This window comes from Mus caroli, unplaced genomic scaffold, assembly GCF_978045245.1.
Source record: "Mus caroli unplaced genomic scaffold, Mus_caroli_1 scaffold_14, whole genome shotgun sequence".
In the NCBI taxonomy this organism is placed as follows: Eukaryota; Metazoa; Chordata; class Mammalia; order Rodentia; family Muridae; genus Mus; species Mus caroli.
Genome location: NW_028227269.1, coordinates 2015993 through 2031058, shown reverse-complemented (window position 1 = coordinate 2031058; position 15066 = coordinate 2015993). Strand labels below are relative to the sequence as shown.

The 15066-nt window shown below is 44.0% G+C and overlaps 1 protein-coding gene across 4 annotated transcripts in view; it reads right to left on the bottom strand.

The window, feature by feature from the left end:
• The window catches only part of Atad2b (ATPase family AAA domain containing 2B), a 131691-nt gene extending 126496 nt beyond the window's left edge, over positions 1-5195 (bottom strand). For 3 of the 4 annotated variants that reach the window (XM_021178882.3, XM_029484502.2, XM_085830188.1), the window contains exon 1: positions 4450-5194. In XM_021178882.3, coding sequence (XP_021034541.1) covers positions 4450-4662 — 213 coding nt within the window. In that variant the 5' untranslated portion in view covers positions 4663-5194. Of the gene's footprint in view, positions 1-4449 lie in introns of all 4 variants that reach the window. The other variant, XM_029484503.2, reaches the window with a different exon arrangement.
• Between the last annotated feature and the right edge of the window lie 9871 nt (positions 5196-15066).

The window sequence follows — 15066 nt, the reverse complement described above, 5'->3', positions numbered from 1 at the left end:
CCCCATACTCCTGGTAATCCTTCTGCCTCAGTCTCTCTCTCAAGTGCCCAAATTTACAGGCATATATTACTATTGCCAGCTATAGCTTACATTTCAAGTTAACACATACACCACATACACTTTCTCCACCAGTTTTGTACTCCCATATAACAGTTTATCCAAAAATCATTACATCTTTCCTCCCAGGTAAAGCATTTTGCCCAAAATTCTCCCCAAGGAAGGAAACATAAAATTGTAAAATAGTCCTACTGTAAAACCCAATACCTAATATCAAGACATAAACTCAAATTGGCTGGGCACATAATGTTCATTTCCTAAACAAAAATATCCAATCGTTCTAGCACTTTGAGGTAGCCCCTTAAATAGCGTCAATTTCCATTCCAAAACAAACACAGTTGGGCTCCAATAGTTCTCAGAACAAGTGATAATCCTACCACCTGCCCAGCTGGCTGTCAGAAATCATAATTTATCTATAATAAAAAAATGAGGAACATCCAGTAAAGATTCTAAGAAACTATCAAAAGATGTGACAGAATACTGGCTTACTCTGGATTCACTCCTCACCGTCCAAACAAGTAAAACCCTAAAGAGACGTTTCTCAAAAGAAGGCATACAAATGACTAACAGGCATATTGAAAATGTGCACAATATTACTCAGAAAAATACAAATAAAAAGAAAACTAAATGGGGGTTCGAGACAAGGTCTTACTACATACCTCTAGCTGTCCCGAAACTCATTATATAGACCAGGTAAGCCAGGCTGTCCTCAAACTCATAGATATCTGCCTGCCTCTGGCTACTTAGCCTTTAGGCATTCTCCACTACACCTTGACTAAAAAAATATTCTTAAAATATCTATCAAGTAGTAGTGTGTGGTAGTGTACACCTTTAAACCTAGCACTAGGGAGGCAGAGGCACATATCTCTGAGTTTGAGGCCAGCCTAGTCTACACAGCAAGTTCCAGGACAGCCAGGACTACAGAGAAACCCTGTCAGGGGTTGAAGGGAAGGAGGAAGATATCCGTAAAGCATTGGTGAGCATGTAACCAAAGGGAAGCCCATTTTATTTCACTATCAGTGGGTAGAGAAAATGGTATAGCAACCCTGGAAAACAGTGGAAGATTCTCAAAACAATAAAATGGAACCACCATATGATTCAGCAATGTCACTTCTGTATATTTATCCAAAGGAACTGAAATCAAGACTCTAGTGAGGTGTCCCCCGCCTGGTGGCCCACACCTTTAATCCCAGCACACAAAAAACTGATGCAGGCAGATCTCTGAGTTCAAAGACAGCCAGGCTACAGAGAAATCCTGCCTTGAAAAATAAAAAACAATAAGAAAACCAAAAAAATATTTCAAAGAGGTAACTGCGTTTCCATATCTACATTATGCATAATAGAAAAGGCATAAAAATATTAATGCCACAAACCAGATAAATGAAAATATGGTGTGTGTGTATATATAGAAAGCATATACATTGAAATATTATACAACATTTAAGAAGGAAATTCTTTCATTTACAACATAGCAAACTTGGAGCACATTATGCTGAGTGAACTAAGCCAGACATGAAAAGATACTATATGATCTCATTTGTATGTACAACAGGAGACAGGCAAACTCAGATATGCAGAATGAACAAGGATGAGTGCCAAGAGCTAAAGGGATAAAGAATAGGGAGGCAGCAGTCAAAGCCAACAAAGTTTCAATTATGTCAGATAAATAATTCTGGAAAGCTACTATACAGCATATTGACTACAGCTAAAAATATTGCATCACACCTAAAAAGAAATACAATGTATCATACACACAAAAGAATACACAGTATCAAAGTGAAAAGGAAATAATTGTATCATTTCTAAAAATAAGATTGGTAACAATAGAAGTACTAAAGAGAGGAGGGAAAATATGGAAGTGATGGCTGTTCCTGCGGTTTTCAGGGTGGTGACAGTTTTACAGTTTATCCTTTTTGTTTTAAATTAGGTTACTTATTTACATACAAATCACAGCTTCCCCTAGACAGAGTTGATTGGTTGTTTTTCTTAGACAGGGTTTCTCTGTGTAGCCCTGGCTGTCCTGGAACTCACTTTGTAGACCAGGCCTGCCTCTGCCTCCCAAGTGCTGGGATTAAAGGCGTGTGCCACCACGCCCGGCTCAATTGGTTGTTTTTTGAGACAGTTTTTACCAGCTATACAGAGAAACCCTGTCTCTAAACAAATTTAAAAATTAAAAAAAAACTAAAAATAAAAGATACTAAAAAAAAAATCATTTCAATGCACACAGAATGCATCTACTTCCCTACATAGACAACAATTAAGAAAAAGTCAAGCCGGGCGGTGATGGCAACGCCTTTAATCCCGGAACTTGGGAGGCAGAGGCAGGTTTGGTCTACAAAGTGAGTTCCAGGACAGCCAGGGCTACACAGAGAAACCCTGTCTCGAAAAACCAAAAAAAAAAAAAAAAAAAAAAAGAAAAAGAAAAAGTCAAAACTCTAGGAATAACTTTTGGTGCTATGATTTTCTGAGAGAAATGAAGAAATAAGTAAAATGAATGAAATAATTTAAAAATCATTAGAAGGGCCCGGCGCAGTGGCGCATGCCTTTAATCCCAACACTCGGGAGGCAGAGGAAGGGGGATTTTTGAGTTCGAGGCCAGCCTAGTCTACAAAGTGAGTTCCAGGACAGCCAGGGCTACACAGAGAAACACTATCTGGAAAAACCAAAAAAAAAAAAAAAAAAAAAAAAGAGCCAAGCCAACTGTTTATGATCTCTTAAAACACTTTAAGAAGAGTTCTCAAGATAATGTTTCATTAGTATCCTTCTAGAAAAACAGTATCTTTCATTCTTCTGGGCATTTAAAAGCTACCAAGTGTTCACTTCTACATTAGACTATTGATTCTTTGCCTTTTAACATCTCCATAACAGCTGCCTGACAAATTACCTCACCTTATTCCTCAGGGGGTAAGGACAGCATGAGATCCCTGAATTCAAAAATGGGACCACAAACTGATCAGTGAGAGATGAGCTAATTGCCTCAGTTTGACACTGCTCTAAAGACTAGGCACTCATGGCATGATACAATTACATGCTTAAATGCTAAATATTTAATTTGCACTTTAAGTGTAGAGGACACACTGTTCCTTAAAATTATTTAAGAATGTGATAGCACCAAAAATTTGTACCTTAGGATGGTTTCTGGAGGAAAAAAAAAAAAAAAAACTCCAGAATACTTAGCTCAACCAAAGAACTCTATACACTCCTAAAAGTCTACTAAATTAAGACAGCTCAAAAATACTTTCCGGATTTCTCACACACAAAAGAAGATACAATAAATATATTTCATGGCATGATTGCTGTATATACTAAGCGTACACATAGCATTTCTGTTGTATATACTAAGATTCATTCTGATTAGTGTCAACACAGAGAAAACATATAAACAAACCACAACTTTGTATATCCCTACAAAACCTTATGTTAAGTTACAAAAATTGTGTGAATTTAAAGGAATATTTTAAATAAAGAACACTGTTCAGCCAAATTACTGTTAGAAAGTTAACCTCTTTCTAGACAGAATTAACCCACTCCTTGAATTCAGAACCAATTTCATAGTAACACAAACTTCTCGATGTGCTAGCTTCATGTTTTACACTACAGGTGATAAACGTTCAGGATCTCAGATCTTATCTAAAGAACTAAAGCAACTCTTGCTTCTGCAATTGTACGGACCACAACAATGCTAGTTTGACTTTTGAAAACCATTTCCTTAACAGAAATGTAGAAACCATGTCACTTTGAAATCACGATGGTCACGTTTCTTTCTACATACTCCCTTTGTAACTTGAAAGTCCTCTGCTCTCTACAAGAACCTTGGTTAGCTGGCTGGCTCGCCCTACAGCTTACAGCACCGTGTCTGATCTGCCTTGCCTACAGAGGCGTTAAGCGTTGGTTTTGTTTTTAAAGTTGGTGTCAGTGCAGCTACAAACTTTTTTCAGCATCCCTGCCTGCCTGCCAACTGGAGCTCTGCTCACTTCCTTACCAACTTGAACCACCCCCAAACTAAGTAAACTCAGACAGCGGCAAGAGCTGACACACTTTCAAGAGGGGTTTGACACCGCAGAAAACTTTCACTTCTCTCTTCTCCCCTTCCAAGCCAGGCACTGCAGCCTTAAATTCTTGCTTCCTCTAGAATTCCCTTCTGAAGCCGGGCAAGGACACGGATGGCAGAGCATTCTAATGTCCCCGAAAAGAACCCCAAGAGCCATCTCCCGTGGACTCAAGTGCTGTTCTTTACACAAAAGAACCGGGCCGGCACAGCAAAGGTGCTGGAGTCGCGGCCCTTCGGCGGCTGCCACCCTCCACCGCACCCGCAAGACGGTCTCCGGCCAGACAAAGCCCGGGCGGCCGGGCCAGCACTTTCAAGCCTCGGCCGCGGGCCGCCGCTCTTACCCGGGCCTCGTCCAGGGCGCCGCCGCTTCCCCCGGCCTTGGCCGCCGGGCAGCTGGCCGCGCGCGTCTTGGAGGAGCGGGTCCGAGAGGAGATGAAATGGCTGCTGCCGCCGGTCGCCCCCGGCTCCGCTCCGGCTCCGGCCCCGGGCCCAGGCCCGGGCCCAGGAGACTTGGACCCGAGAAGGCGCAGAGAGCTCTTCCGGGTGTTCACCATGGTCCAGCCAGGGGGACCGGGTCCACGCCGCGCCCGCCGCTCCCGGGAGAGGCGAGGAAGGCCGGCCCGCCGGCGGGCAGGGGCCAGCGGAGCCTCGCCGGGCCGGCTCGCGTTGCCTCTCGGGGACGCAGGCCCGACAGGCTAGAGCGGAGCAGAAGCCGGCGGCGGCCCGAGGAGGCAGGGAGCGGGAGGCGGAAGCGAGGCTGCAGGCCGGCCGCGCAGACCCTGCGCCCGCTCAGCGGTCCTCAGCGGGAGCCGAGCGGAGCCGCCATGTCTGCCCCTTTCTCTCTCGTTCTCTCTCTATCGAGCTCCGTGCGTCAGGTCTCTGGCGCCGCAGGGCCGACAAGGCCACTTCTGGACGCGGCCGCTGCGGGGCGCTGCAAGGACGCGCAGCCCTTCCTTCTGCACAGGCCCCGCCTCGATGTGATGTCAGCATCGGCGGGAGGCCTGCGGGGAGGCGCTCTGGGCTGTGAACCCCGCAGTGGCCAGCCAGCTTTTGCTGCCCTGTCTAGACTGGGGGATGGGCAGAGCCGGCCAGGGCGCAGGATGGGTTTCCGCGTGGAACGTAGTCCGGACCCTTCAACGCCTGGCCAAGACCGAGGACCCCAGATTCCAGACTCCTGCGGTGGCCTGGAGGACGCCAGGAACGGCCGACCAAGCGCGGGGTAGAAGGAATGGAGAGGAGGGTGCTGTGCGGGGGTTCCAGTTGCCTAGGTACTTTGGGCAAGACCCCTAATGAACTTGGGCTGCACATTGCATGACTGTCCAAATGATAATGGCAGTGAATGAAAGAAGTCCCTGCGGTAATCCACGCAAGATAAACTAAGGAAAGAACAACTCTAGGAACTCTTCATCCTTTTTTAAACTCACTGTGGAGACCAGGCTAGCCCTTGGACTCCGCATTCATCCCAAGCGCCAGGATTAAAGACTTGAACCACTGAACTCAAGTGTGTTCCCTATGACTTTAGCCAAGTCTACCGGAGGGATTTTGCAGCATCTTTTATCTCCATCCTACCCATGTGCAGAATTAAGACAAAACACTTCCAAAGGAAAAAAATCAAAGTACTATGTAATTATTAAATTAATGTAATATGGAAAGGTCTGGAATTATAGAGGGAAGAATAAATGTTCCTTTCAAAGCATCACAGTTTATCAAAGATAGAGAGCCTACTCTTTATTTGGGCAGAAATTCCCCTGATTATTACACTAAAAAAATGAAGAGTGAATAAAGACCAAATAGCTTCGTAGTTATAACATTTTAGCCATGTAAGACCCCAAACAAAAAATTAATGAGCTTTGTTCAGTCCTCACTATATAGAATGTACAGAGTAGTTTGAATTCCAGAAAAGCAAACATTTGGAAGACAGAGGCAGGGGGTTCTATATATATATATATGAGTTCAAAGCCAACTTGGTCTACATAGTGAGTTTCAGGACAGGCAGAGCTACATAATGAGACCCTCTGGTTCTCAAGAAAGCTCACCAACAAATGGACAAGGGACCAGTAAAGTACAACTGATGGTAAGAAGCACGAGCCCCTACTTCAAGCAAGGACTTAAGGAACTCCTTTAGAGATACATTCTGAACTACAAAATGAGGGGAAATACATCACAGACAGACAGAAAGAAAGAAAGAAAGAAAGAGGAAGCAGGCATGGAGATCATAGGGCACAGCTGTCTGTACTAGAGAAAAAATAAGTCAATAAAATACTTTTTAAACTTTATTTAAAACTATATACAAATAAGACTTGGGGATATAGTGTAATGGCAAAACACATGACTATACCGTATAACCCTCCCCCACGCCTGTCAAAGTAGCACAATAAAAAGAAAAAAATTACACCCGTTAAAAAGATACTAAGTTTGCTTACTTTGGAAACTACCAAAAGCTAAGCCCTAGAGGGAACTTAGGCAGAGTTTTAAACTTCGCTTCTGTTTTCAGCATACTTGTCCTATCCCAGGGAAATCAGAACCTCTATTTTGAGAAAAAAAAATATTTAAAAAATTTAAAGAAAAATCCCTGAGCCAAGACAGCTTTTATGTGCATGAGCACACCATCCCTGTCTTCAGACACACTATAAGAAGGCATCAGAGCCAGGCGTGGTGGCACAGGCACGGCTTTAATCCCAGCACTCGGGACGCAGAGGCAGGTGGATTTCTGAGTGCGAGGCCAGCCTGGTCTACAAAGTGAGTTCCAGGACAGCCAGGGCTACACAGAGAAAGCCTGTCTCGAAAAACCAAAAAAAAAAAAAAAAAAAAAAAAAAAAAAGGCATCAGATCCCATTACAAATGGTCATGAGCCACCATGCAGTTGCTGGGAATTGAATTCAGGACCTCTGGAAGAGCAGTCAGTGCTCTTAACCACTGAGCAATCATCTCTCCAGCCTGACAGCTTCGGTTTTAAAGCCAGCCTAAACTAGCGCAGCAAGTTGAAGGTCATCCTGGGCTACACTGCAAGATCCTGCCTGAGACAGAGAGAAAAGTGTATCTGGGCAAGTGCTCTTACACTGACCTTCACTCTTGCAATTTGTTTTATTGTCCTGATAAGATCTTACTAAGTTGCCCAGGCTAGCTCTGCACAAACTTGTAACCTTAGTATTTTGGTCTCCTTGGCACCTGGGGTTACTTATAAACATGTACCACCCTGATGACTATAAAAAAATTTTTAACAAATAATGTTAGAACAATTGGATATATGTTATGCATAAAATCTCTTTATTACTATCTCATGTATAAAGATTAACTTTAAATTGATTAGAGGCATACATAAAGCTGTGTAGTGGATTGGTCTGATGCTACTGTGTATTTTAATGCTAAATACTTGCTCCCAAGATCTTGTTGCCTCTGCCGAGCAGGAGCAGATGGGTGATGTTATGTAAATCTTGCTCCCTGATTTAACTGGTTAATAAAAGGCTACAGCCTGTGATTGGGTAAAGGGAGAAAGATGGGACTTGAGGATTAAGTGAGAGTTCTCAGGAGAGACCAAAGGGAGAAGAAAGGGCACAGAGGTGGAAGAGGCTAACATGAGAGGAGATGGGACATGAGCATTTGGCCAGGAAAAACAGCAAGTAGCAAGGGACACATAACTAGGAAATAAGTCAGAATAGCTCCAAACCAGCCCAACCTAGGCTTATGGATTATAAATAAAATACCTGCATTGTGTGTCTTTTATACAGGCTAGCTAAAATGTTCTATTTCTGTTAACAAAGCTGTTAATTTTTTAACTCAAAAATTTTATAATCATAGGGTAAGAAGACTCGGGGTGGGGGAGAAGACATTTCTCAAAAAAGACATAAAATATTCTATAAAAGAAAAGATGAGCTGGGCGTGGTGGCGCACGCCTTTAATCCCAGCACTCGGGAGGCAGAGGCAGGTGGATTTCTGAGTTCGAGGCCAACCTGGTCTACAAAGTGAGTTCCAGGACAGCTAGGACTATACAGAGAAACCCTATCTCGAAAAAAAAAAAAAAAAAAAAAAAAAAAAAAGAAAGAAAGAAAAGATGATGAATTATGTAAATAAAAATTCTTGTTTGTTTGTTTGTTGACACAGGTTTCTCTGTATAGCCCTCCCTGGCTGTCCTGGAACTCACTCTGTAGACCAGGCTGGCCTTGAACTCAGAAATCTGCCGGTTTCGGCCTCCCAGGTGCTGGGATTAAAGATGTGATGCCTCATTTTTTTTTTCTTTTAAAAAGGTACGGGGCAGTGGTGGCACATGCCTGTAATCCCAGCACTTGGGAGATATATATATATATATATATTACATTATTATATATATATATATATATTACATTATTATATATATATATTACATTATTATTCATATATATGAACTGGGCAGTGGTGGCATACCCTTTTAATACCAGCTCCCAGGAGGCAGAGGCAGGTGATCTTTTAGTCTGAGCCTATAGATTAAGTTCCAGGACAGCCAAGGCTACACAGAGAAACTCTATCTTGAACGAGAGAGAGAGAGAGAGAGAGAGAGAGAGAGAGAGAGAGAGAGGATGGAGAGGAGAGGAGAGGAGAGGAGAAGAGAAGAGAAGAGAAGAGAAGAGAAGAGAAGAGAAGAGAAGAGAAGAGAAGAGAAAAGAGAAGAGAGAAAAATGTGATAGTTGATGTTTTTAGAGATGGGGTTTCACTGTGTAGCCCATGCTGTCCTTAAACTCCTAATCTTTATGCCTTAGATTCTCAAGTACTAGGACTACAGGTGTGTGGCACTGTGCTCAGGTATGGTTAATCATTGTCTATTTGATTGCACTTGGATCCTGATGGTTCTGACCTAATCAAGGGTTTAATCTACTAATAGACTACAATTTGAATGGACTTTTGTGAAGTGGCAGAGCTCTAGAATGTAAGGGCTGGTTTTAAGTTGCCGGGGGTCATGCCATCTTGGCTCCTTCCTGTTACTCTCTGTGCTTCCCCCAAGACATGAGCAGCTTCAGTCTGCCACACAGTCTTGCTGCCGTGATGTTCTGCCTCACCCAACCCCACAGCAACCAGCTAAGGCGACCATGGACTGAACCTTTGAGATCATGAGCCAAAATGAATCATTGCTCTCCTAAATTGATTTTCCTAGGTGTTTGTCATATGAGGAAAAGCGAATCAACACAAATTAGCAATGGCAATGTCTTCAAAAGGGCATTTCCAGCGGAGGAGAAGCACACTACAAGGTTGTAAGGAATTCCTCGGTGAAGATCTGACCCTGAGTTAGCAACTATGAGATGCCATCCAAGAGACTATCTCTAAGCTTGATGCATGTGAAGAAACACTAAATTACAAGGCAAAATTTATGTCGTGAAACACGAGATTTGTGTTTTGTCCAGTATGTTTCCTAGCCATGCATAACTTAAATTTGTAAAATTAAAAATTCAGTCCTTCTGGATGGGGTGGACTATCCTGGTTCAAGCTAGAGAGTAAACTGAGCCAGGGTGGTTCAGGGCCTGCCTGAGCAACACCAGAACACCCTGACGCTTAAAAGCCGCTGAGGGTCTGGAATACAACTCAGCTGGAAGTTGCTGTTTACATACAAAAAGTCCCAGGGTCCTTCTCTAGCACCACATACGCAGTCTCCCCACCAAGGAGGGGGACCAGGGAGGGTCAGATACTCATCCTGGGTTACATTGCGAGTTTGGGATGCCAGCAAGAGATCTACGAGATCCTGTCTAAAAAAAAGAAATATATATATATATATATATATATATATATATATATATACATGAAGAAATTATTTTTTTCTTTTTTTTAAAATTTATTTTATGTATGTGAGTACACTGTCACTGTCTCCAGACACACCAGAAGAGGGCATTGGATCTCATTACAGGTGGTTGTGAGTCACCATATGGTTGCTGGGAATTTAACTCAGGACATCTGGAATAGCAGTCAGTGCTTAACCACTGAGCCATCTCTCGAGCACAACACATTATTAAAATATACAAACCTCCAAAGCTGATTCAAAAGAAAATTAAGAATGTAGCGGATGAGCCAGGTGTGGTGGCACAAGCCTTTAATCCCAGCACTCGGGAGGCAGAGGCAGACAGATTTCTGAGTTCGAGGCCAGCCTGGTCTACAGAGTGAGTTCCAGGACAGCCAGGGGCTACACCGAGAAACCCTGTCTGGAAAAATAAAACAACAACAACAACAAAAAAAGAATCTAGCAGATAGAAACTTAAAAGTGTAAATAGACCTGAGTACTATTTCTGGTCAACTTCACATAACCTTGGGTTGCAGACTTGAGAGACCTTAAGTTGAACTGCCTAGGGCAGATCGGCCTTCGGCCATATGTCCTCAAGGAACTGTCATGACTCAGCCCATTGTTGGTGGGACCATCCCTATGCAGGAAGCCGAGGCTGTATAGGAAAGCTTACAGAGAGCAAGCCAGAGAGCTAGTCAGTGAGCAGAATTCAGCCATGGCTCCTGCTTGAGTTCCTGCCCTGACTTCTTTCAGTGATGGACCGTGGCCTAGGAGTGTAAACCAAGTAAAACAAAGCCTTTCCTTGAAAGTTAGTGTTGGTTGGTGTTTATCATAACATCAGGAGACTAAACTACAAGGCCCAGTCTAACAAGAAACTGAATCCCTAGTCAAAGAGGAGGAGCTCCCATTTGAGGCCAGCTTAAACTACATAAGACCCTGTCACAGAAATGAGAAAACTGGAGGCTGGGAGGGAGGTGAAAATCGCATACAGCATTGCAGAGGGCCTGAGTTCAGTTTCTGGACCCAGGCCAAATGGATTTTCAAAAACCTCCTGGACTTCAGCGCTAGAGGATATGTTGCCTTCATCTGGATTCCACAGACTCCTGCACTCACACGTGCACATAACTTTTAAAAATCAGAAAGGAAGCGGCTGGTGAGATGGCTCAGTGGGTCCTGAGTTCAAATCCCAGCAACCACATGGTGGCTCACAACCACCTGTAATGAGATCTGATGCCTTCTGGTGTGTCTGAAGACAACTACAGTATACTTATATATAATAATAAATAAATCTTTAAAAAAAATAAGAAAGGAAGAAATATTTTCTAACCTGTTGTATGGGAACAACATTGTTTTAACAACATACTCAGATGAAAACTTCACAAAAACTATAGACTATCCCTTGTTAAAAAAAAAAAAATAAAGCAACCTTCTTTTGTTGTTTTGGTTTGTTGTTGCTGTTGTTGTTTTATATTGGTTTGTTTGATTTTTGAGATGGGGGTTTCTCTGTGTAGTCCTAGTTGTCCTGGAACTTGCTCTGTAGATCACACTGGTCTCAAACTCAGGGATCTGTCTACCTCTTTCTCCCATGTGCTGGGATTAAAGGTCTGTGCCACCATCAAACAACTAAAGCAAAATTCTTAAACAAAATAAAACACCAACAAACCAAATCCAGAAGTTTGACTGGGAAGATTATACGCGATGACAAACGGATTTGTCCCAATCCTATTCAACCAACCAAGGAAATAACATTTTCTGAAGTAAATGGCACTGGCAAAATTATACTCTGGGCAGAGTGACATCTCAGTGGATACAAACTCAAATTTTAAAGAGAAATAGTGAGGGACCCTAAGGGGTTTTCCAGTCCCACACCTTCCTTACAGCTTCCCCCTCCCACCTGGAGTCAAGGCTAGGCCAAGTTCCATTCTCCACCCACAGGAACATTCTTGAGTAAAAAATTCTCAGAATGTCCTGACAGTTACTTGACCCTCTGGAAAGTCCAAGTTCATGATTGCTAACCAGTAGACTTAAAGGTCAATATGCTTAGCCAATAAGTTTGAACTGTAACCTTGCTGATGTAACCCATGCCCCTAAAAAGTATAAAAACTGCTTGTAATAGTCATTTGGGGTCACCTTCTAGTCACTTGCCTTGAGGGACTAATCAGAGGTCAACCACCCCGATGTGCCGGAAAATAAACCTCTTGCTTTTGCATAGGCCTGCTTCTTAGTATCTCACTCAGGGGCTTTTGAAGTAAGTACCACTGACCGAGCGAGGGTCAGGGACCGACAAGACCAGGCTGATCTTAAACGTACATTCTTGTGGACCCTGCCAATTCTGGGGTTGTGAGCATGTGCCACCACACCCAGCTGTGTAAATCAACTTTTGACATGGGAAAGAGTCTTTCTATTGCCATTAGAACAAACACTATAATAGGACTAGGCTAGGGACAAAAGGACAAAATACTAGATCCTTATAGAAGGATCAGAGAAGTGCCTGGACAGAGAGGTAAACACCTATGATACTAATATTTGACAGACTGACACAGGAGGATCTGAGATGGTAGTTTACAGACACTTAAGCAGGCAAAACACCCATACATATACACATAAAATTTTTTTAAACCTCCAAGTATACAGTATATATATTCTGGCTGAATCAAACTAAATGTTTCCTGTAGAGAATGCCCCAAACTAACAATTATTAAATACATAGCATATATACATATGACAATTTTTCTATGTAATATATATATTCATAAAATAATTATGTATATTATAATCTGCATGATTATGTGGATATGAATCTTTAACTGCTGGTAAAGAAAGTAACAAACAAGCCAGAAGTGGTGGCACACACCTTTGATCCCAGCACTCAGGACACAGAGGCAGGCAGATTTCTGAGTTCGAGGCTAGCCTGGTCTACAAAGAGAGTTCCAGAACAGCCAGGGCTACACAGAGAAACCCTGTCTCAAAAAAAAAAAAAGAAAAGAAAAGAAAAGAAAAGAAAAGAAAAAGAAAAAGAAAAAGAAAAAGAAAAAAAGAAAGTAACAAACAGGAGATCAGGAGCTAAACTCACCACTGGATCCCTGAGTTGCTCAGTAGGTCTTCAAAAGAATCCCAGGTTGCTTTTACCTAGGTAGGTATGGTTGGCAAGAGAAGCCCAATCTAAAACTTACTCTAGGCACTGTCAAATAAGAAGCAAATCCAGGCCTGGCAGTGGTGGTGCACGCCTTTAATCCCATTGGAGGCAGAGGCAGGCCCATTTCTGAGTTCAAGGCCAGCCTCATTTACAGAGTGAGTTCCAGGACAGCCCAGGCTACACAGAGAAACCCTGTCTCAAAAAAACAAAAACAAAAGCAAAGAAACAAAAGCAAATCCCAGTTTAGGTAAATCTAGATTCTCTGGTTGGTTGGTTGGTTTTTGACAGGGTTTCTCGGTGTGGTCTTGGCTGTCCTGGAACTCACTCTGTAGACTAGGTTGTCTTCAAACTCAGATCTGCCTTCCTTTGCCTCCAGAGTGCTGGGATTAAAGTGTCTACCACAGCGTCCATGTGTAAATCTAGATTCTGTGTAGAAAGATTATTGTAATGGGTGGGAAGGGATGGCCCGTTATAACGATCCATTGCCATAGGCCAAGTGTGAAAAACTCAGAAAAACAAACTTAAGATAAGCGATAGTGTATAGTTTAGCTGCAAGACTTTGTCTGGGACGTAAAAAACTATGGTTCCATCTTGAAAAACAACTCTAGATTTAGATTTAAGAGACCATTGTACCTGGGCAGAGTGGCACACGCCTTTAATCCCAGCACTCGGGAGGCAGAGGCAGGCAGATTTCTGAGTTCGAGGCCAGCCTGGTCTACAAAGTGAGTTCCAGGACAGCCAGGGCTATACAGAGAAACCCTGTCTCGAAAAACCAAACCAAAACAAAACAAAAAACAAAAAACAAAGAGACTATTGTATAGAGGAAAATCGATGAGATCTGCAACAGTTGCCTAGATTAGTCAAAGTCTTATTCTCTCCCCCACCTGCGTGTGTGTGCACGTGCGTGTGTTTCCTCTATAGGGAAGAATAAATAAGGCTAGAAAGACGTGTGAGTAGGAAAATGTAATCAACCAACAATAGAGGAGACAGTGAATCACACAGGGCATCAGAGACATTTTGTTTATTCCAAAATCAGTGTACTTTCTGGAGTGGCAAAAAGGAGAGGGGAGGCTTCCAGGCTCAGGCTGAGGCTGTGAAAGTGTGGGAACCTGGAGAAGATATGCTACACTAAAAATGGTATGTCGGAACAGCTGGCATTTAGACCACGTAGCGATTACAGGGCAGTTCTGCAAATCATTTAAAGGACAAAGACCGGGTATGTAAAGAGTATATGCCTGACCTTGCTGTAAGTAGAATAAGGGGCATCCTGAAGTCCTATAAATCCTATCTATCGGAAGCCAACTTCAGAGGCAGAGGCAGGAGGATCTCTGAGTTCCAAGACAGCCAGGGCTACAAAGAGAAACCCTGTCTCACCCCACCCCCAAATATATACACAAGCAAATAAATAAATAAGTCCTCTAAAAGAAAGGGGTCTTTGTAGAGAACCTTTTTAAGACGCGAAGGGCAGGCAAGTTTCTTTTAACAGTCACTCTTCAGACGGTAGGGCTCAGGTGAAGTTCACTGACAGGATGCAAGATCTCTCCAAGGAGGAGCACAGGAGGCATCGAAAGAAATAGGTAAATCAGGACTATCAGGTGCTCCTGCTTTCTCCGCGCCTCCTAAAAACAACAAGAAGCAGCACCTGCAGCAGCAATAAGGCCGCTGCCGCCGCCATTAGTGCGCGCCTTGCGGCAGCCTGAGAAAACCCGCCGCAGGAAGCCCCGCCCCCGGCGCGCTCCCGTTTCAGCCAGACAATTTCCTCACGGCCGCGCGGAGCCGTCCCCGGCGCGCTCCCGTCAGCCAGGCGCGCTCCTTAGAGCTGCGCGGAGCCGTCCCCGGGGCGCTCCCGTCAGCCAGGCGCGCTCCTCAGAGCTGCGCGGAGCCGTCCACGCGCGCTCCCGTCAGCCAGGCGCGCTCCTCAGAGCCGCGCGGAGCGGTCCCCGGCGCGCTCCCGTCAGCCAGGCGCGCTCCTCGGAGCCGCGCGGAGCCGTCCCCGGCGCGCTCCCGTCAGCCAGGCGCGCTCCTCAGAGCCGCGCGGAGCCGTCGCCGGCGCGCGCCGGGCGGCCTGAGGGAGGCGGGTCA